General features: G+C 38.3%; 4 protein-coding genes across 6 annotated transcripts; 1 reads left to right on the top strand and 3 right to left on the bottom strand.

The window, feature by feature from the left end:
* Positions 1 to 1,095: 1,095 nt before the first annotated feature.
* On the bottom strand, positions 1,096 to 3,845 carry LOC127265771 (probable carotenoid cleavage dioxygenase 4, chloroplastic). The gene is made up of 2 exons (XM_051295757.1): positions 2,315 to 3,845; positions 1,096 to 1,645 (listed from the first exon to the last, which is right to left on the bottom strand). Exons 1-2 carry the CDS (start codon positions 3,718 to 3,720, stop codon positions 1,303 to 1,305), a joined length of 1,749 nt encoding a protein of 582 aa, XP_051151714.1. The 5' UTR covers positions 3,721 to 3,845; the 3' UTR covers positions 1,096 to 1,302.
* Positions 3,846 to 4,275: 430 nt separating this feature from the next.
* Positions 4,276 to 8,374, bottom strand: LOC127265769 (protein root UVB sensitive 1, chloroplastic). 2 transcript variants are annotated; one of them, XM_051295753.1, is made up of 8 exons: positions 7,610 to 8,374; positions 7,130 to 7,405; positions 6,961 to 7,017; positions 6,680 to 6,878; positions 6,386 to 6,501; positions 6,110 to 6,286; positions 5,572 to 6,021; positions 4,276 to 4,997 (listed from the first exon to the last, which is right to left on the bottom strand). In XM_051295753.1, exons 1-7 carry the CDS (start codon positions 8,363 to 8,365, stop codon positions 5,728 to 5,730), a joined length of 1,875 nt encoding a protein of 624 aa, XP_051151710.1. In that variant the 5' UTR covers positions 8,366 to 8,374; the 3' UTR covers positions 4,276 to 4,997; positions 5,572 to 5,727. The 2 variants fall into 2 exon arrangements, with proteins under 2 accessions (XP_051151710.1, XP_051151712.1); XM_051295755.1 differs by having other exon boundaries at positions 5,572 to 6,018; positions 7,610 to 8,372.
* Positions 8,375 to 9,894: 1,520 nt separating this feature from the next.
* On the bottom strand, positions 9,895 to 11,838 carry LOC127265772 (ubiquinol oxidase 2, mitochondrial-like). Of its 2 annotated transcripts, XM_051295759.1 has the most exons (5): positions 11,300 to 11,838; positions 11,064 to 11,192; positions 10,342 to 10,830; positions 10,185 to 10,256; positions 9,895 to 9,987 (listed from the first exon to the last, which is right to left on the bottom strand). In XM_051295759.1, the coding sequence occupies exons 1-4, from the start codon at positions 11,717 to 11,719 to the stop codon at positions 10,197 to 10,199; spliced, it is 1,098 nt and encodes a 365-aa protein (XP_051151716.1). In that variant the 5' UTR covers positions 11,720 to 11,838; the 3' UTR covers positions 9,895 to 9,987; positions 10,185 to 10,196. The 2 variants fall into 2 exon arrangements, with proteins under 2 accessions (XP_051151716.1, XP_051151715.1); XM_051295758.1 differs by lacking the exon at positions 9,895 to 9,987 and having other exon boundaries at positions 10,045 to 10,256.
* Positions 11,839 to 19,374: 7,536 nt separating this feature from the next.
* LOC127265767 (uncharacterized) lies at positions 19,375 to 21,971 on the top strand. The gene is made up of 4 exons (XM_051295751.1): positions 19,375 to 20,491; positions 21,110 to 21,168; positions 21,258 to 21,453; positions 21,520 to 21,971. Exons 1-4 carry the CDS (start codon positions 19,817 to 19,819, stop codon positions 21,841 to 21,843), a joined length of 1,254 nt encoding a protein of 417 aa, XP_051151708.1. The 5' UTR covers positions 19,375 to 19,816; the 3' UTR covers positions 21,844 to 21,971.
* The last annotated feature ends 20 nt before the right edge of the window (positions 21,972 to 21,991 follow it).

Genomic DNA, 21,991 nt, shown 5'->3' with positions numbered 1-21,991 from the left:
ATTCAAAATATAACATTAATCCTAATTATTAAAATTTTAACTCAAAGTCCAAGCCTCTAAATAAACACACTCTTAAATTCAGGGTGAATTTGTTCGAAGGATTTGTGGAGATTTGTACTGTTGACATAAAATTTTTCTCAAAAAAAATATAAAATCAAAACGCCTATTTTTTATTTTTTTATAGTATATTTAAAATTAATTTTACACTCAAAATACTGTGTCAATACTTATTTATATTATATTATACAAGTATTCAAATTCAAATATCTTACTATTCAAATATCAATCCAAAATCCCAAATTCGACCAAACACACCCTAAAGAAAAGTTGAAAAGGTTGATGAATATTGGATAGAAGCAAGGCATCCGCAATAAACCTTTTTTTTTTATTATTATTATCTTTATCCGAATTCATTTCAAGAAAATGTTTTCAACTTATCTTCTATTATTATAAATAATAATACTATTATTCGACACAAACAATTGACATTTTGTCATGGAATAAGAGTTAAATATGAAGCAGACAAAGAATTCAACATCAATACCAATGTCAATTTGATGTTAGAAAATGTTACTATGTTCATGATAAACATGCCCTATCACTTGCAATGTATTAATTCATATGATGCTTGTGTTGGATAGAGACAATCAATTTATTTATTTCTAAAAGAACAATCAGAATTTGTTCAATAAAGCCCACAAACATTTGTTAATGATGAAATTATATATGTGTTTATTTTAGTGTAAGAGGAAGTATGTGGTTTGATGATGTTTATGCTATTAAACGAGTCACTAATTTGACTAAATTTTAAATGGAGGAATAAGATATGCTTGTAATATAATTTAGTATCCACCTAAAAGCATCATATTTAATTTATAGATTCCAGATAGTTTTATTTTTATTTTTTTAATAAAGTTTTGTTGGCATAGAGCTCAATATCTAATTCAATTTAATTTAATTTAATTAATTAATTTTAGGCCTACCAAACAAATAACAAAAGTACCTAAAATCCCACCATCGCATTGCATATCGCTATTTCATGTCATCACTTATGTTGCAATAAGTACACACATAACTATTGAATGAGCACAAAAATCGTTTGAAATTAAATTAATTACAATGCCCATTGAAAAATAAGTCTATTTTATTTGACCCAATTAATATATATATATATATATATTTATAATACAATATATATTTTATTACGTAGAAATATGTAATATATATATATGCTAATTGGATCAAATAACTGTATTATATACAATAGTTTTATTACGAGTATACATATATATGTACCGGTAATTAGAATTTGTCGAGGTCGGCTTCTCCGACGAAGAGGCCGTGGAAGCCGTAGGGGACGCGGCGGGGCAGCCGGACAGCAGCCACCGTCTCGAGATTCGGGGACTTAGCATCCATCACTAGGAATTTCGACTCCCCTGTATTCTCGTTGTGCACGTACGTAACAATATATCCATCGTCCTCGTCGCAGGCGTTGTTGCTCGGCACGAAAAATGGCTCGCCGGAAAAGCAACCGGAGCCGAACATTCTAGTCGCCGATATACAGTCGCGGCCAGATACGGAGATGTCCAGCTTGACCACGCCTGAAACGTTTGGCCATGGATCGCCAACTCCGGCATATATATACCTGCAAATTTAATTAATTAAAAATGAAAATCGTTCATCTTATGTTATTTAATAGCACTTGGATTTACTTTTAAAAATTACAAAAAAAATTATTGATTTATACATTTATTATATTTACTTTTTTTAAATATAATTAATCAAACTGCCCCAACACCCCTTTTTTTTTTTTTCTTGAAAGGGATTTTAATTTAAGATAAAAGGTTGCTAAAATAATCCAGGACCACAACTTTCTTATGTGGCAATACTATTTTTGTTGTTTTAATAAAAAAGAATTAAGTATTAATATTAATTTTCAATATAAAAGGGGTTTGACACCTTATATATAGTTTGATTGGAAATAATGTTATTTTAAAATATATATATAATTAATATGCAAAAATATTATAGATTTAACATTTCCTCCAAGGATATTAATTATAATTTTAAGTAAAAGGGGTTGAGATTTGAAATCAATAATAACAAAAGGTTTGTAAACAAATAGTGATATATTTGTTTTCATCAAATTTAATAATTTAGCTAATGTGGATTCGTATTGTGTGAACCACACAAAGGACTAAAAATCTTGATATTCTTTAGCTCTTTAACGTTAAACCTAAAATAAGTAAATTATTAAATTATAATAATAATAAAAAGAAAATTAAAATTAAAATTAAATCGATGCAATACGCACTTGTTCTTCCTCCCGACGAACTGAGGATTCATAACTCCGAAGTCCAAATTCATGGCGGAGATCGGCTGCCGGGAAACCGTGCCGGACTTCACGTCGATTTTCACTTTCTCAACAGACGCGTGAATCAGATCCATCCTCTCCAGAGTGTGCTCCACCGACAGGATGTTCGGCGCCACCAGCACCACCGTGTCTCCGTCGTCTTCATCCCAGGCGTTGATTGCGTGGATCATGTTGAACCCCGGCACCTCAAACCACCGCATTTCGGACTCGTCCTTAGCGTACCGAGGTAGAATTCCGATCCTGGGAACTTTCCCAGGGTTCGCCGCCACCGGAGATCCGCCGGACACCATCTGGATCGGATTCATGCCGATCTGAATTTCGTTGAAAATTGCGTATTTTTTGGTAATGGCGAAATCGTGGAGAAAACTAGGGCTCGTCATGGAGAAAACCGGAACATCAGGCAGTTTCTCTCCGTCGGCGTTCACTCTGAAAAAATTGAGGAACGGAGGCACCGGACCGTACCGGAAGGCGAAGGTTTCGCCGGTTTCGGGGTCGAGTTTAGGGTGCGCCGTCATGCTGATCGCGAGCTTTCCGTTGAAATCATGGCGGCCGAGGGTCTGAACGTCGCCGTTTCGATCTACTTTAATGGCGTAAGGAAGATCGGATTCGCCTAAAGCGTAGAGGCGTCCGCCAATCAGAGCCAGACTAGTGTTCGCCAAGCCAAAGCCATTGGTCGGATTGAATTGGCCGGCGATAATTCGGGCGGCGGCGACGGCGCCGCGCGCCACCATGGCGGAGATGCCATTAAAGCCGGAGAAGACGTTGGGGACGACGGGGAAGCCTCTTTCCCGCTCGATTTTGTATTTATACGTCTTCACGTAGCGGCTGCAGAGCGTAGCCTTCCCTCTGGAAATCCTAATCGCGTGGACCATGCCGTCGCCGTCGAAGAGATGGTACGGACCTCGGGGGAGGAACTGAGGGTTAGGGCCGTTGCGGATGTACGCGCCGTCGAGGCACGGCGGCAGAGAGCCTTCCAGGACTTGGCATTCGGTGGGAGGCAGCTCGTCCACCGGAGCCCAGTTGTCGGACAGGACATACCTCGGGTCGACGGAGGACTTCCGGGGAGGGTCGATGAAGCAGTTGATAAAGCTGTCGAATGCGTTTAAAATGGTGGCCGGCAGCGGCGGCGGGATGGTCGATGAAGGCGGGGCGGCGGCGGCGGCGGGGACGGTGGCGGATCTCTTGATCAAGGGCTGAGATTGAGTTCTTGCAGCGAGCTCCGGGCGGTCGTCAGTTTTGACAGAAGAAATGGTGAAGAAAGGGGGAAGTAATAATGGGGTTTTTGTGGTGATTACTGAGAATTTGGGAATGAAAGAGGATGACAGGGAACAGGAAGAAGATTCCATTACTGACGGATTAGATCACTCTATTGGTATTCAAGTCCAATGCTTGATTCACAAAACAATTCCACCATTTATATTGTGAGAGAAGAGTTGGAGGTAATTAGTAGGTTTTGAGATCTAACCGTTAAGAAAATGACATTAATAAATCACATTCACTATTTATTTTATATAGTTATGGACTACTAGGGTTGTCAACAAGTAGGTTCGGAATGGGTTCGGCAGGCTCGAGACCCGCCCGCTATAAATATTAGGCCTCAGCTCAGCCTCAGGATCCGCTCCGTCCCAAACCCTTCGGCTTCTGTGCCAATTAGGCAATCCCAATTTTTTTTTTTAAAAAAAAAACCGATAGCGATCGGTGGCAGCGAAAATAGTAATCCCAATTGTAAAAAATATTAACCAAGGAAAAAGACAAATTTAAATTTAGAAATTAGAGTTCCATATTATATTTAAATTTTTTTATATAAATATATATATATATATTAATTCTAATAATTATTAAAATATTATGTTCCTATTTCGAATCCGGCCGAATTTAAAACTTAAAATTCACAACCCGTTCCAAAACATATTTTTAAATTCGAACCCGCACCATTAAGAACGGATCTGGGGCTAACCCACCCCATTTGACATACCTCGGACTGCCTCGCCAAATCGTAGCTATAATCCTGTTTGGATGGGCGGGAGGGTTGTGTGCAAACCACAAGTTGGCCCCGAATTTTGGAAAGATGAAAGAGATGATTAGTGAATGCAGGCAGGCACGAATGTGATGATCAATCACTCTCACTCACTCACCAATAATGCACACAAATTAAATTTCCTGAAATTACCTAGTGGTTCTCAATACACAGATGCTAATAATAACTACCCTGGACTGAAAATCTCACAAAAAACTATCACCAACTTCTTTTTCCTTGGGGTTGTGGTCCTCTTCTTACTCATGACTCAGCCATATGGACAAAAAAAATGCCCCACAAAACAAGAACCATTTTGGAAAGGGGATAAGGGATAAGGGCGCCATAAATTTTGACAGGAACGCCCAGAGAGGAATATCTTCCAACTATTTGCTATAACAACTAACATTATTCCAGAAAGAAATTGTAGTAATATCTCTCTCTGTCCATCTGTGTTTCTACAGATTATAGCCACATGGTTGAAAAAAAAAAATCATACCATCTTGTCTTCAAGGGATACCTCCTAACTCTGCTGGGGTCCCTATGTATGTCCATCCATGTTCCCCAAACTTAGGAAGGAGGATATCCGAACCACTCCAGTGTGTTGCCCTGTAAAGAAGTTAGGCAAGGTTTGGCAAGTTAAAAGACTGTCTTTCAATCCGAGAGGCAACAATGTTACGGTATGCTACATAAAGAAAGAACTAGAACCCTCATGATACTCATGCAAGAAGACCTATCCATTCCTTGATAAAGGCAAATGCCTAAAACCTAGAAGTTTTCATGCGTGTGGGGGTGCTAATAAATGTCGGAGTAGTGATAGTTGTCTTGAATTATCAGTCACCATCTAGAGTTGCCGCGTACTATCTTCACCTAATCTAATCGAAGGAGTCCTGGATTAGATATTAACACTGATATTCAAAGATATATGAAAGAGCAAAACTTTTCCAGAGTTGTAGTGTGCCTGTGAGTTGCGGCATGAGAAAATATGTTCACAAAGTGGTGGGATCCGGATCAGGTTCATTAAGGACTAGACGTAAACCATCCTTATCATTGCTATGCTTGAAATTCAGATCCTTTTAAATTAGGATCTCTGTCCTAATAAAGTAATAAACACATGTCAAGTGCCCATTCCTCGTTTCAAATATATCACACATATAATGTACATATAGTTATATAAAGATACCTGTCAAAGTCTCATGCCTAACAATGCCAAACTTGAGCATTCAAGCAGTTCCAACTTTCAATGAACTCTTTCCTGTGCACTGCAACAGTTAGTCATTCTTATGTAAAGAAGAATCCGAGGAGGAATATATTTGCATGGAACACAGGTGTTTGGAAGTCAGCTTGTAGTAGCAGAGGATGTAGTTTCGTCTCCTATACGAATTCGATTGGGTAAAGGTCTTGCAATGAGACCATCAACGACCCAGCCTGCAGCCTCACCATCACTCTTGGCATGGTTGAATTCCATGTGTGCGTACTCCAAGGAGATTTGAAGCTTTCCACCAGGCTTGCAGTCTTCACATGTGGAGCTGGCTTTGATTCCGGCATTTTTCTCCAACCAATACAAATAACAGACCTGGAATACTGACTTCAGCATGTCTTGTGGAGATGAGTTTTCTTTCAGGACAACCTGCTAACATCAAGAATGTTGGTTTCGTGTTTAGTACTTATGATTTTTCTATCCTAAACAAATAGTTGTTAAATGGAAGATGAACACTGACACAATATTTTCCATCAAGCTCTGTCAATATGTAGCCTTCACCCCGGTATAAATCAAATAGGGAAACAGCATCATCTCTCCTGTTTGCAATTTGAGAAAGTTTGGAACCCATCTCTAAGCGACGATCAATATCAGAAGCGGCATCTTTCGCATCAGTTGATAGTACATCAACCTGCTCCTGGATATGGAAAAATGCCACAAACAAAACTGTTATGGACCTAATGATAAAAAACTATATTAGCAGTAATAAGTATATGCTGGATTCAAAATGGCCTACTTCTAATGTTGGCTTCACAGTCAGATGTGGAAATGCTGGAAATAGTGGCTCCGCATCATTGACCTCTTTAATGGAAGGGATAAGGCCGCTGAGCAGATACTGACTGAAGACCAAGCCTGTTGAATATTCCAGAAATTTAAAGAAGAGTAGCTTCTAGAGTGGCAACAGAGAATGCATTCACACAAAAAAAAAGTACAATCTCCTTATTGGAAAAGAATGTTGATAGTTTTAATGCAGAGAAAGGTGCTGCAATGCATTAACATAATGGAAGTATGAAAGCAGAGAAGGAAATACTTGCACGGTATGGATTCAAAGTCCTGATCTGAATTGATTGGTATGATTTCAGATTGCAGAACATGTGAATCCAAGTTATGAATCCAAAAGAAGCAAGGGCAAGAGGCGTAGAAGATTGCACGCAGTTAGCTATTGCTATGCCGAGCACAATTCCAATGGATTTGCTCACCATTCCTTGAGCTTCACCCTTAGCAATCACCTGCAACAGACGAATCCAACGAGATGAAAAACAAAACACAAGTTTTCAACTCTGATTCCAGAAGTGGCTAAAGAGATATTACCTCAGCAAAGTTCCTCTGAGCAGCAAACCCAGCATAGAAACAACTCCTCGTAGCTGCCTGTCAAACAAGAAGATGTGTAAACAGAACTTTATCCATTGCACAAGCATACAACAATGGTAGAAAGCTTACTGATAACAAAGTGCATTCAGGTCCAGTTTTCTAAGTTTACCTGAATTAATGCAGCAGCAGATCTTCCAGCACCAGCAACGGCACCGATCTGAACAAAAAGATGTGGAAATGCAGGGGTTAAGATTTCCAATCCAAAGGCAGCATTTTCCAGAAAATCAGCGAATAGCCTCCAACCCTTTGGATTCACGTCAAAATGTCTGCCATACTTGGATAGCATTATCTTGCTGAGATACCCAATCCCATCCTTCAGGACCCAATTCACAGCTGCAGCTGTTGGGATCGCCCCCTTCCCCAATCCAACAGCATAAAGCAAAGCCTACACATTGGAGATCAGTAACATTATATTCACCTACACCATCAGCTAAGAGACTATCAAAAACTCCCCATATCTCCTCAAGATACGAGACAATATGATTCTTGGGCTTTGTACATCAGAGAGTGCGCAAATTACACTAGCATGAAAGAGATTTCTTAATGAAGTTCCTATGAATGCACAAAACATATAAAAAATTTACAGTACCTGAGTTGCAAGCACGCCACTAATCTGTGCTGCAACACCCTGAACCCCTCTCCAAATAGAGTATTCCAAATAGTCACTTGTAACTGAATCGGGAAACCCCTCTGGAAGAAGCAAACCAGTCGCCAACTCCCTGCATTTCATCCAAATGTCCCCCAAATTCAACATGGATTTGGATTTTCCACCTTTGGACAGCCACGACCACATGCTTTCAGGAACGATAAATTCATCCTTGGAGTAATCCGGAACCAACTCAACTCTTCTTCCTCCCCTAATTTCGAAGACGACTTCCTCCTTGTTCCTCGAAAAATCATCAGTTCTAGCTCGCGCCTCGGCGGAGGAAAGGAGGAGGTAACCTAAGGAAGCGGAGACAGAAACGAATAATGGGTAGAGTTGTTTGGGTAGGGCGAAAACATACGACTCTCTTCCTTTGGTGAACTCCAACTGATAGGGCAGAAAGAAGATTTGGTTGTAATTGAAATTGAAGAAATTACTGCTACCATCATCCCCACCGCCGCCTCCTCCGCCGCCGCCAATACCTCGGTCGCCACCGCCGTGGTTGTTGTGGAAGGGCGGCGTGGAGTGGAAGAAGAGATCGGGTTTATGTGCTTGAGCGTGAAGACTCAGCCGTTTGCAGCGGTGAAAGGAATGGCCGGTGAAGAAGAGAGTGACGGAGCGGGCGGAGGATATTCCCCGGCAGACAGGTAGAGAAGGCTGACGAAGGTAGGAGGAGGAGGAGTTGCAGGTGGAACAGCCCATGACGGCGGCGTCCGGAAACGGATATTCTTTCTGGGAGGGAGGTGGGATTTCGAAGGTCGGTCAGACACTTTTCATCAATAGATGCTGAGTTACTGAATATTGACCAAATTTCAGGGGAAGAATAATGAAGACAAACAAAACAAAGAAGAGGAAATTCATCCCACATTAAAAAACTTATTTAGAAATGAAGGGCTATTGATATCTTCCAACAATTTGAATCAAAGTAAGGTAGGGATTTGGTTAAACAAATAGATTTGAGTGTGACAAGCATTAATGTTGACACAAGAGCCTCGAACTTGAACTGAAATTGCTTACAAAGAAGCAAAATGAAGCATCCCAGTTGGATTCTTGACAGATATATACGAAGGAATCTTGGCGTCTAATGCTTCAAATTGGCCTCTTTCTTTAAACCCTGAAATACAAAACAATTAGCGGAATTAAGGGTCAAAACTCAAAACACAAAACTTGGTTCTTTCTGCAGTCACATATATGCTTCTTCCCCTATTTATACGTGCATTTCTTGAATCTAGTCTGCACAAAACAATCTAGAAAACTTGAAAAGTTCATCATGAGCACTGCAGATCGGAGCTATAAGCAATATTCTTCTGATATGTCATCATCATCATCATCATCGACATCTCCATCTCCGATCATCCCACTTCTTCTAGTGGTGGGATTAGGCCTCCTCCTTCGCGGGAGCGCCGCCTCACTAACGACTCTGAATCTTCCCCTAATCTCGGAGGGAGAGAACGCAGTCTTCACGTGCCTTGTGTTCATACCGGTTCTGGTGCTGTTGGCAGTGTATTCCACAAGCCATGCTATCGTGATGCCTCTTGCTTTAATCCTTGTCACGTACACAGTCACCACCATGCTTCTCGGCCCCCTCGTGCTGATACTGATGGTATACTTAGCAGGTGCATATTTGGCTTCTGTGAAATGTGATGGGGAAGAGCTTGGATGGGGATGCATGTTAGCATTGGGCTTCTTTCTGCTGCATTGGGTGATGTCTGAAGAGGGTCGACAATCGGGAGCCCTGGTGCTGGCTATAATGATCTTCCTCTGTTACCACTGTTTCCCGTAGATGGCCATCTCACAGATCTTTAGCTACATATAGTTCTATGCAGTTATGGTGGATTACTGTAGCAGAATCATAGCAATAACATTGTGCATATACCATTACTGGATAGGTAGTTCTCATCCTGTCAGAGTCTTACAGCAAAGATTTGGTGTAATCCCTCTGTTGATGCTTATTTTCTTGTATTTGAGTTTGCTAAAATTCTGGGCCACGCCTGATGGATTTTTCTTGATGACAGGAAACTTGCCCCGTTTTAAATCCATCATGATTCAAGTGTCTTCATTAGCACCCTATCACTTGTATTTACTTAAAAAACTATCCAAACTTCTGGGAATATTCCCTTTATTTTTTAGTCATGGATCCTTTATCAAGAATTACTAGGTTAAGGGGAAGTTAGCAAGCAAATTCTGATTCACAGACTACTATATAGTAATGAAGAGCAGCTTCCTTACAAGTAAACACACTTTTGGAGGCTGCTAGAAAGCTTCTTCAGATATGGATAATGGTTGCATAGAAATTTCCCCTCAAACTATAGCAGGATTTGATCCTGCGAATCAAACCATTTTTGCAAGCACAAGTTAGTATATAGATCCAACAGAGATCATAAATAGCCAATGAATTCTTGATTATTTGTTGATTTGATAACAAACACCACAATACTTTCGATCCCTCAAACTACAAACTGTAATTACATAAGATATTGTAGATTTATCGTAGATGTGGGCATGTGCATATTGATCAGACCTCTCTGCTGATTCAGTGATACCCAATTGGGGCTGGAGCTTCGTTCAGTTGGCGCCCCTGGAAATGAACATCCTGCACCACAAAAACATGTATGTTTTAATCTAATCAGTTGAAAAACAATTAAAAAAGGCAGCAGCGTAGATCACGGATCACTTACGGATGCGAAGTGATTGACATCACGGTGATGAGCCTCATCTGCCCTGACTACCATGACTACATCACGGAGAGTCGAATTTGGGGGGAGGCGCCAGTAATCAAGTGCAATAGCTGGAGCTGGAACGTTTTCAATGGTGCCCTTGTCAAGCTCTTTCAGAAACTCAGTGTACGAGTGGATGGCTTCTTCTTCCAAGTAGCCCACAATACGGTGCGCCAGTTTGGGCGAGATGAGATAGGTCAGGAAATAGGCGTTGAAGAAGACGCCCTGAACGGCGAAGACTAAGGCGCGCTCGTACCACCTCGGCTGAGAGACCTCCATGAAGGTCATCAGATGCATCCTCTCGTTCTCTGCTTCTTCAAGGAGAGCTTTGATCCAGCCTCCGCTGTGCTCAAATCGACGCAGGGACTTGCAGTGAAGCAGCATACCGCCTACCATTCCCGGTACGGCCGCCACAGTTTCCAGCATCATCGCTCGGCATCCATAGCGTCGCTGTTGAAGCAAAATTCATGTCATTTTCAGATCAAGCACAATTCAGCACACCTTCGTAACTATGGATCAACAGGTCCAATTAATTAACCACTAGCATAGCAAGCTCCAATAAAATAGGAACGAGAAAGAAACACATCATAACTTTTTGGAGGCCAATTAATGTCGTCATTTTCCTAAAAAGTGTGGATTACTTAAATTTCTTGCTTAATAAGAATAAGACGGTGATAAGGTACCTGAAAGAATACATCAGTCGGAACCCTGAGAGATTTGACGGTCCAATAGGCCACCTTGTCCAAGAACGTTTCCGGCGCGTGATGTTTCTTCAGATCTATAGACAGATCAGCCTTGTACGTCTCCCATGGCTTCATTTATCCATTAATTTAAACACAAACAAAATAAACATAGATTCTCCAAGATTATGTGAAAAATTAATAATAATATAAATTTTCATGAACTACACTTCTCTTACCCTAAAGCAGCTCCACTTCCATTCCGTGCCATCCTCTTTCACAATCTTCGCAGATTCAATTCCCCAGTAACTCGCAATCGCTTTCCCATTGTTTCCTCCACCGCTACTAGCGGCGGCGTTATCATCAGATCCACCGTGAACCTTCTTTTCCTCCTCCTCCTTCTTATCTCCCAAAGCTAATGTACTAGCACTCCGCGAACTCGGGATCGCGAGCCTCATCCACTTCGCCGTTACCTTTTCCGCACCATTTCCCGATCCAAATAAAATTCCTGCAGCGCCACCGCGCACTTGGCTCCCAAGCACTGCTGCATCAGTTCCAGCAGCAGCGCCGCCGCGTGCTATGGCAGTCGAAAAGTAACGCGGCCCCGCATGCGCAAGCACCGACCGCGCAAGATGCCTCGTCGCGCTCCGGCTCATCATCTCGATCCCCCTAAGATCAAAATTAAACCAAAGGAATCGAAATCCACCAACGAAATTGACGGTTACCAGAAGTTTGGAGAGAAAGCTTTGGAAACAAGTAGCTGCTGTATGTTTCTCCACGAACTACGAACAGCTATTTATAGGGAAGGGCATTCACGTAATATTGCCGGTAATATAAGGCGGCGTGCAGCGCAATAGTGCAGGGGACGCTAGAACATTTTGAACGTTTGGATTTCCATTTTTACCCTCTGCAAATTCGTTGAATGTTCGCACCAGGAGGGCTGTATCGGAATTTCGAATTGGTACTAAATTAGCTGTATTATGTGTTTTAATTATTTCTTGGGGAACAAGTTTGAGGCAATTGCGGTTAAAATTCAAGATCTGCACTTACTTGTTCTATATGAATTGTAAGACTATAATTAATAATAAAAAATTTTAAAAAAATTATAAATGATTTATTAATAAAAGAAAATTCTTAAAATTAACAGCTCAGTAATTTCAAATTAGGATCCTAACTATTTTCCTCTAATATATACAGCAGTACCTTAATATTCCAATGATAAATATTTATTTTTACTTAAATTTATATAATATAAAATTTCTATTGTAACATTAAATTTTACAAAGTTTAAATCTAAACTGAATATTCTCCGATTTTAAAAACATTTAAAAATTTTATGAAGTATTCAACATGAATTTTAAAAAAAAAAAATTAAAAACATTAGAGTGTGCTGATGTGAAGAGATTCTCTTTAATTTTGTGAAAAATATGTAAAATTTTTTGGTTAGAAACACACACCATCAACAATTATAAAGTTTGAAAATCCATAGCCCCAGAAAAATGATTTAGGGTGTGTTTGTTTGGGGGTTTGGATTTTGAGTTGAGATTTAAATAGTAAAATTTTTTAATTTGAATAGTTGTATGATATGATATAAATAGGTGTTGATGTGATGTTTTGAATGTAAAATTGATTTTTAGTATAATATAAAAAATGAAAAATAGGTGTATAATTTGATATTTTTTTAGGGAAAATTTTGAATGAATAGTAAAATTTTGGTAAAATTCTACAAACTAACAAACCCTAAAGAAGCCAACTTGTGATCGAAAAAAATTAAAAATAATAAACTAATAAGTACAACAATAAAGTATAATTTTAATACATTTTTTTAATGTAAAATTAATAAAAGTTTTCTAAGACTTTTAAAATCTTAAAATATAATAAAAATATTTGATTTACATATTTTTATTTGTGAGATATTGGTTTTGAATAATAAATTTTTGAATTGAAATAAATATTAAATATGATTTAAATATATATTGACTTAATATTTTAAATGTAAAATTTAATTTTAATTTAATATAATAAATATCTAATTTAATATTTAAAAAAAATTAAAATAATAAAATCAAAAGTCAAATTCCACACATTGTGTATAAATTTCAATTGCAACATTTCATCACATGCAAAATTTTTGGAGAATCATTCACTATGTTTTTAACACAATTTTCAATTATAATTTCCAAAAATAATAATAAACAATATAAATTCTTTTTATAAAAATTAAAAAGTAAAAAGATAACATTCAAATACTTATTATAAAATTAAAAAAAAAATTAATTTAAAATAATATATTTTCTATTTTTTATACAATTCTTCGTTAATATAAAAAAAAAAAAAAATCAATTAATCTCAAAAAGCTGAAGTTGTTGTAATATTATTATAAGATTAGCTAATAGAAATATTAATTATCTTTATCGCTAACCACTATTTTATATATTGTATATAATATATATAAGAAAAAATATATATATGTGTGCTGCGTGAGTGTATATATATATAATGTGTACCTTTATATATTATATTATATTATATTATTAAGTAGAATAATATTAATATGAATGAAGAGGCAGAGAGAGAGATTGAGAATTGTATTGTGTTTGTGCATGAACGATCCTTTCATTCCATTCCATTTATATACATGTACATGTAAAAGTTTGGTTGTGAATAAAAGCATCCATGTATCCTCCGTGTCGACATCGTCGTGTACACTTCACAACACTCCCCTTGGATGCTTTTGTACGAAGAATGTGCCTCGTTAAAATCTTACTAGAAAAAAACCATGTGGGACAAAAAATCCTAGTGAAGGAAAAAGAGTACAACATTCTTGTATCGATTTGCTCCCCCTGATTTGAGCATTATTTGAGATCTCTTAACCGGCGCATCTCAATCTTCTTCACTAGTTTTTCAAATGTTGCCGTCGGCAATGTCTTGGTTAATATATCCGCCAAATTATTATCTGATCGAATTTGTTGCACATTGATTTCACCATTTTGTTGTAGATCATGAGTAAAAAAGAATTTTGGTGAAATATGTTTCGTTCTATCTCCTTTAATGTAACCCCTTTTAATTGCGCTATACAAGTTGTATTATCTTCATACAAGGTAGTTGGGGGAATTTTATCGTCAGGTATTAACCCGCAATTTTTCGGAATATGTTGAGTCATTGACCTCAACCAAACACATTCTCGACTAGCTTCATGTATTGCCAATATTTCAGCATGATTTGAAGATGTGGCAGTTAAAGTTTGTTTCATTGATCTCCAAGAGATCACTGTTTCGCCACAAGTAAATATATAGCCAGTTTGTGACTTGGCTTTATGAGGATCCGATAAATATCCTGCATCGGCAAATCCAATTAATTCATGTCGAGAATCTTTCGAGTAAGATAACCCGAGATCAATTGTTCCTTGGAGATAGCGAAAAATGTGCTTAATCCTGTTCCAATGTCGTCGAGTAGGCGATGAACTGAATCTTGCCAATAAATTTACAGCAAATGATATATCAGGTCGGATGTTGTTAGCAAGATACATCAATGCGCCTATAGCACTCATATATGGCATTTCTGGGCCAAATGTTTCTTCGTTTTCCTCTTTTGGTCTAAATGGATCCTTTGCTGGATCGAGTGCTCTGACGATCATTGGGGTACTTAGCGGATGTCATTTATCCATCATGAACTGTTTTAGTACCCTTTTTGGTATAATTTGATTGGTGGATAAATATTTCACTTTCCAAATGCTCAATTTGCAGACCAAGGCAAAACTTAGTTTTTCCCAAAATCTTTGATCTTAAACTCAGATATTAAACAGCTTTCTGAATTTCATCAGGAGTTCCAATCAAATTGAGATCATCGACATATACAACGATGCTTACAAATTCAGACCCATTTTTCTTTATAAAAACACATGGACAGATAGGGTCATTTATATAACCTTTTTGGTTAAGCTTTCGCTGAGACGATTGTACCACATTCGGCCTGATTGCTTGAGCCCATACAAAGATTTTAGCAATTTGATGGAATATGATTCTTTTGGCTTTGATTTAAATGATTCATGTATGTTGATCCCTTCTGGGATTTTCATATAGACGTCATTGTCTAAAGAGCCGTAAAGATAGACAGTAACCACATCCATTAATCGCATATCAAGATTACTGTGTACTGCTAGGCTCACCAGACACCTGAATGTTATCCCATCCATGACCGGCGAATATGTTTCTTCAAAATCAATACCCGGTCTCTGGGAAAAACCCTGGCTACAAGCCTTGCTTCATATCTTGTGATATCATTATTTTCATTTCTTTTTCTCACAAACACCCATCTGTAACCAACAGGTTTCACATTTTCCGGTGTTTGGACTATAGAGCCGAATACTTGCCGTTTTTTCAATGAGTCAAGTTCAGACTTAATTGCGTCTTTCCACTTTGCCCAGTCATCTCATTGCCGACATTTATCAACTGATTTTGGTTCATAATCCTCGTCATCTTTCATTATATCGAGTGCTACATAATATGCAAATGCATTATCAATATTTGTTTTCTTTCTGTTCCAATATTTTCCACTGGTGGTATAGTTAACGGAAGTTTCAATAACTTCATCAGAATTTTTAGTATCAACCTCTTCAGGGGTTGTACTGACTTTTTTGGGTATCTAATTATTGTTGATTTCTTCACCAGTATTTACAATTTTCTTCTTTCGTGGATTCTTGTCTTTGGAACCCAACGGTCTGCCACGTTTTACGCGGACAGTATGCTCATTAGCACTCGGCACTTTCCCTTCTGGGATATTATTTTAACCGGTGCATTTGCTGCTGCAATATATAATTTTGTAACTCTAGCAGCATCATTAAAAGCATCAGGCAATTGATTTGCAATTTTCTGCAAATGCACAATTCTTTGAACTTCAAGTTCACTATGTTTCATACGATGATCAAATTCAAGTGGTGTTTTCCACGAAATTTCTTTTTTCAGTTGATTATTGTCTCCCCCTAATGTCGGGAAATGAGATTCATCAAAATGACAGTCTGCAAACCTTGCAGTAAATAAATCACCCGTTGTTGGTTCAAGATATTTTGCGATCGAGGGTGATTCATACCCGACATATATACCCAACCTTCTTTGAGGTCCCATTTTCGTGCGTTGAGGTGGTGCAATTGGCACATAAACAGCACACTCAAATATTCGCAGGTGAGATATATTTGGTATTTTTCCAGAAACCAATTGAGTAGGGTATAACAGTGATAACTTGTCGGCCTTATTTTCACGAGGGTTGCTGCATGCAATATAGCATGTCCCCAACATGATACTGGGAGTTTAGATCTCATTAACAATGGTCTAGCAATTAATTGCAATCTTTTGATTAAGGGATTCAGCCAGACCATTTTGCGTATGTACATGGGGAATAGGGTGTTCCACAGTAATCCCAATTGACATGCAGTAATCATCAAATGTATGTGATGAGTACTCCCCAGCATTATCTAAACGTATTTTCTTTATCGGGTGATCTGGAAATTGTGCTCGCAATTTTATTATTTGTGCAAGTAGTCTAGCAAAAGCTAGATTGCGAGTAGATAACAGACATACGTGTGACCATCGCGTTGACGCGTCAATTAGTACCATAAAGTACTTGAAAGGTCCACATGGTGGATCTATTGGTCCACAAATATCACCCTGAATTCTTTCCAGAAAAGCTGGGGATTCAAATCCAACCTTTGTTGGAGATGGCCTAATTATTAACTTCCCTTGGGAACAGGCATCACAAGCAAATTCATTCGAACTCAAAATATTTTTCTTTTTCAATGAGTGACCATTTGAATTTTCAACAATTCACCTTAGCATTACATTGTCATGATGCCCAAGTCGATCATGCCAAGTTTTAAATTCGCTAGTAGCCATTTGGTCTACTAGGTGATATGTTTCAATGACACTGATTTTTGAGTAATATAAGCCGGAAAAAAAAGATAGCAATTTTTCTTTCACAATTCTTTTGCCATTCACAACCTAAGTTATCAGAAGATATTCATTTTCTGCCTCATTCAATGTTTCAATGTGATACCCATTTTTTCGAATATCACTGAAGCTCAGTAAATTCCTTCGAGCTTTGCTCGAGAACAAGACATTTTCAATTGCCATTTTTGTCCCTTTTGGGAGATATACAATAGCTTTTCCTGAGCCTTCAATCATTTTCGATGCACCACTGATAGTAACAATTGTGGTCTTTCCCATATTAAGATGGGAGAAATAACTTTTGTTTTTCAAAATGCTGTGAGTCGTAGCACTGTCGATAAGGCAGATGTTGTCATCGGCTCCAAAATATTTGGCATCCATATCTTTGCAAGAAGGTAAAAATAATGAAAGACATGTATTAGTAACATAATCAAAATAGACTTATATTATAGGGGGTAATACAAAAAGGGCAGAAAACATCAAAATAACAAAAGAGATACAAGATCATTTTATCATTTAACATCATCAGCTATGTCAAGCAAATCATCAGCATCCAGGTGCGTGATATTTTCATTCATCACATCGTCAAATGTGTCATCGTGGGCAGCGTGATTTGTTTCGGGGGCAATTCTTCTCTGTCTTTCTTTTGAGGCCCGATACAGTTCAGCCAAGTGACTGGTTGTACGACAAACATGGGCCCAATGGCCTTTGATTCCACAACGGGTGCATTCCTCGTCATTATTTCTGTTTCTCCCGGTGTTGATCCTTTGTTGAGGTCTGTACGGACTTCTGTCATTGTAACGCCGATTTGGCAAATATCGGGGCCTGTTTTGATAATTATTATGACTGTATGTGTTTGCCCGGCCCCGTCCGCGATTCTGATTTTGATCGCGATCAATTCGCTGATTTCTGACTTGCCCACGACCACGCACCGGATTTGCCGGATGTATTGCATTTGCCTCTGGAAATGAATTTGCACTTGTCGGCCGAGATTCGTGATTTTTTTACAGCAATTCATTGTTTTGTTCGGCCAGCAAAAGCCAGGTGATCAGCTCATAATCTGGAAGCCTCTTTCGCGATACTGCTGCTGCAAAACCATGTTAAAGGCATGAAAAGTGGAAAAAATTTTCTCCATCATATCAGATTCAGATACATTTTCGTCACAGTGGCACAGCTGTGATGTTATTTTAAACATAGCAGAATTATATTCTTGGACTATTTTAAAGTCCTGAAGCCGTAGGCTTTGCCATTCGCTTCGTGCCCTTGGCAATAATATCAGCCTCAAATGATCATATCTTTCTTTCAATCTCTCCCACAATTCGAGTGGGGATTCCAGCGTGACATATTCCATTTTCAGTGCCTCATCGATGTGATGGCAAAAAAAGATCATAGCCTTTGCACGATCTTGGCTCAGGGAGTTTTTATCCCGGGCAATGGTATTTTCCAAGTCCATTGATGCCAGATGCATTTTAACATCGCGAGTCCATGCCATATAATTTTGGCCATAAACAATGAGAGGGAGAAATTCATGTTTGGCAAGGTTAGTCATAATAAACAGATAAAATATGAAATATTACCTTACTGAAATTAAAATATATAATATAACGTGTTGTAATATTATTATAAGATTAGCCAATACAAATATTAATTATCTGTTGACCACTATTTTATATATTGTATATAATATATATAAGTAAATATATATATATATGTGTGTTGCGTGAGTGTATATATATATAATGTGTACCTTTATATATTATATTATATTATTAAGTAGGATAGTATTAATATGAATGAAGAGGCACAGAGAAATTGAGAATTGTATTGTGTTTGTGCATGAATGATCCTTTCATTCCATTCCATTTATATACATGTACAGGTAAAAATTTGGTTGTGAATAAAAGCATCCACGTATCCTCAGTGTCGACATCGTCGTGTACACTTCACAAAAGCCTTTCTTTTGTTTTTTGTTTTTTTTTTTTTTAATTTATATTTAAAAAAATAATAATACTCCATAGATTTTTTCTTATATAATAGTACTCCCTGTTAATTAAATATAAAATTAAAATCAAATTTAAAGTAAATACAGAGATGGCAAGTGGATGTATTTTTATAGCACAAATCTCGTCGATCTTTCCACTGCAGCTTTCTTCTCAAAGGGTGTTTTTGCAGTTTAGAGTTTCTGGGATCGAATCTTTGAATTCACCATCAAAAGGAGAACTTCATCGTTTCTTCTTCTTCTTCTCTTCTGTATTCAGAGCAGACACTAACAATACAAAACAAAATCTCTATATAATATATATATATTTGTGAGTGTAGTCTGGCAGCAAGATAGAAGGCTGCAATGGTGGAGCACAAATTCAGACATCTTCTTGTAATAGAGGAAGAAGACAGACTCCAACTAAAAGTTTGTCTTATGCAATTTTCGTTGCAGCGAAGGAGGGACTGGAGGCATTGTGTGAATCCCCATTTTTATTTAATGGCTGAACTACCCCTCTGACGAGGAGGCTGCTGCAGCCTGCCTGCACTGGTGTAGTTTGTAATAGTAGTAATTAATGGAACCGAGCCAAACAAGTGGAAGGTTTCGATCATTTTCATTACATTACATTGCAAATAGAACCTTTTTTATTTTTGCTTTACTCCCTCAACTTGGCGTCACTTTCATTCTGACCCACCCCTCCATCACTTTTACTCCCAACAAAAAACAGATCACTTCACAGGTCTCCACCCAGAAACCTAAAAGGCAGTCACAGTTTAAAAAAAGGGGTCGAGAAAAGACACCAAGTTCATAATAGAGAGAGAGAGAGAGAGAGAGACATGGCAGCCCGACATCAAGAAGAAGAGGAAGAAGAAGGGCAAGAAGAGGTAAACCCAAATGAGAAACATGATGAGCAATATGTGGAGGAGGTCTTGTCGTTATACTTGGGGCTAAGTTTCACAGTGTTTCTTGGGTTTCTCCCCCAAAATGCGATCCCATTAGTGTCATCTCTGCAAAGCAGGAACAAAGCTCTGACCTTTAAGCTGACCGAAGCATTGGAGCAGCTCCAGCAGCTTCGATGGAGGAGGAAAGAGGACTCGAAAGCAAATGCGAGAGTGGCAGAGATATTTGCAAGCCATAGGCATTCTTGGCAGCAAGAAGAGAAGAGGCTGTTGCAGCAGATCGATGAGGGGGCCCAAGAAATATCATATTTGAAGGGTAAAGTAGAGGACTTTGAGAGACTGGAAGGTGAGCTGAGGGCCAATGTTGCGGATTTGAAGAGGGAGATTAGTGAAAGGGATGAAATGATTAACTTCATGAGCAGCTATGGTAATGGTACTGCTGGATTGAGGATGAGGAGTTATGGGAATACAGGATTAATGATGGATGAATTGAGGGTTGAAGATGGTCCTGATGTTTCTGCTTCTGGAACTGTCTTTGATCCTGATGACTTCTTGAATTCTGCTTCTGCTTCTGCTTCAAACTTATGGTCTGCTAAAGCCCAGTCTTGGCAGGTAGGTGGTACTTTTGGGACTAAAAATTTTTAAATTCATCTTTCTTTTACATTTGTTATCATGGGTTTTGTTCATTTAGTTCTTCTATTTTTTGTATTATTAAATTAGTTCATATAGGTATACTGTCTAACGGATGAATGGATTCCTTGGTGGTGAGGGAATTCTTTGATAGATGGTGTCAGGATGTAATAATTTTTTTTTTTCTTTTTCCTGTATAGATATATATGTAGATGGGTTAAGTTATGTTGTGTAAAATCATGAAATCAATATCTTTAAGCATAAGAGTAGTTGCAACATATGCAGAGGTGTCAGCAGCCATCAATCACCTTAACAAGTATGTTTTGGCTGCACTTGTTTTGCTTTCTTGATTGGGTTTTTGTTTTTCGATATTCTGATTCAACTTTTCTTATCATCTGTACATATCCTGGTTTGTCTTCTTCCTGAATGTTTGGTTTCTTTGATGGGATCTGACCTCTGAAGACAAGCCAAAGCAAATAATGCCTTCAAATTTGAGAATAAGACTAATCTGTTTAAGGCCATGTGATGTATCGTGTCTCCTGTCAAGTTTGATTATCCGACAGTTTCTTCTTCATGTCCAATTGTCTCTTATCCATCCAGGATTTGCCGTCTCAACAACACCATGAATCCATTTCACATTTAAAGCATTTTGTATCTAGGTAATGCTACTGCTCTGTCACTGTAAGAAATTTCAAGAAAACTATGATGCTATATTATATCTATGGCTGTAATAATTTTGTTGTTTCAGAAGGGAATCCCCTTGGCAAGATGATGGTGTCTCTAATGGAGTTTTGTCTAAACTAACAAAGCTGGAGCAAGAGCTGCTGAATCTCGAAAGATTCGGGGATTCGGAGGAGCTATCCGAGGTTCAATTGCAAATGCATAAACAGGCCAAGAGATATCAGGGATTGGCAGGGAAGATAGGCAACCTCTGCGATCGAATGGTAACGAAAACTTATAGCTTAAAACCCCATTTCCATAATCAAATACTAACCTCATGTTTACTGCAGAAGGTAAGCGATTCGAATGAGGCCACTGTCAGCTCGGAGTTTCAAATGCAACGACAAACTGAGTTCTTGCTCGAGGCATTCCGGCTGCAGCAGCGTGCATCAGAAGTTAATGATAAGATGATGGCATTACAGGCTGAGGCGAAACCGGGCACTAAAAGACTTCTAGACTCTGCAAGAAACAACTTGAAAGAAATCCAGAGAAGTTTAGAGATATGGCTGGCGAGAATTATCGGAGACCTGGAGGGAAGTCTGGCCAAAGATGGCGCATCCCGTGCAAGGGATCAGTATTATGTGTCGTCTAGGTTTCCCTTTGTTCAATCTTAGCTACATTTCTTAGACGAAACAGTGAATGATTCAATCAGATCCAAGATAATTAGTAGAAGCAGCAGATGGACAAATGTTGATCATCAACAGAATTTTTCATGCTCACCAAGATGTTTATTAGAAGCATATTGTTATTGTTTCTGCAGTG

This window comes from Andrographis paniculata, unplaced genomic scaffold, assembly GCF_009805555.1.
Source record: "Andrographis paniculata isolate CXL003 unplaced genomic scaffold, ASM980555v1 Contig73END, whole genome shotgun sequence".
NCBI lineage: Eukaryota > Viridiplantae > Streptophyta > Magnoliopsida > Lamiales > Acanthaceae > Andrographis > Andrographis paniculata.
This window is presented reverse-complemented; position numbering and strand designations above follow the sequence as displayed.

What these genes read in the sequence shown, in the direction of transcription:
- LOC127265767 (XM_051295751.1), top strand. Translation starts at nt 19,817, where the DNA reads ATGGCAGCCCGACATCAAGAAGAAGAGGAAGAAGAAGGGCAAGAAGAG. An exon ending in CTAAAGCCCAGTCTTGGCAG is followed by an intron (nt 20,492 to 21,109) that starts GTAGGTGGTACT and finishes TTATCCATCCAG; the next exon opens with GATTTGCCGTCTCAACAACA. An exon ending in GCAACCTCTGCGATCGAATG is followed by an intron (nt 21,454 to 21,519) that starts GTAACGAAAACT and finishes TGTTTACTGCAG; the next exon opens with AAGGTAAGCGATTCGAATGA.
- LOC127265769 (XM_051295753.1), bottom strand. Translation starts at nt 8,365, where the DNA reads ATGGGCTGTTCCACCTGCAACTCCTCCTCCTCCTACCTTCGTCAGCCT. An exon ending in CTCAGAGGAACTTTGCTGAG is followed by an intron (nt 6,879 to 6,960) that starts GTAATATCTCTT and finishes CGTCTGTTGCAG; the next exon opens with GTGATTGCTAAGGGTGAAGC. An exon ending in AGCTTGATGGAAAATATTGT is followed by an intron (nt 6,022 to 6,109) that starts GTCAGTGTTCAT and finishes TCTTGATGTTAG; the next exon opens with CAGGTTGTCCTGAAAGAAAA.
- LOC127265772 (XM_051295759.1), bottom strand. Translation starts at nt 11,719, where the DNA reads ATGATGAGCCGGAGCGCGACGAGGCATCTTGCGCGGTCGGTGCTTGCG. An exon ending in GGAAGTGGAGCTGCTTTAGG is followed by an intron (nt 11,193 to 11,299) that starts GTAAGAGAAGTG and finishes GGATAAATGAAG; the next exon opens with CCATGGGAGACGTACAAGGC. An exon ending in ATGTCAATCACTTCGCATCC is followed by an intron (nt 10,257 to 10,341) that starts GTAAGTGATCCG and finishes TTTGTGGTGCAG; the next exon opens with GATGTTCATTTCCAGGGGCG.
- LOC127265771 (XM_051295757.1), bottom strand. Translation starts at nt 3,720, where the DNA reads ATGGAATCTTCTTCCTGTTCCCTGTCATCCTCTTTCATTCCCAAATTC. An exon ending in TTCGTCGGGAGGAAGAACAA is followed by an intron (nt 1,646 to 2,314) that starts GTGCGTATTGCA and finishes TTAAATTTGCAG; the next exon opens with GTATATATATGCCGGAGTTG.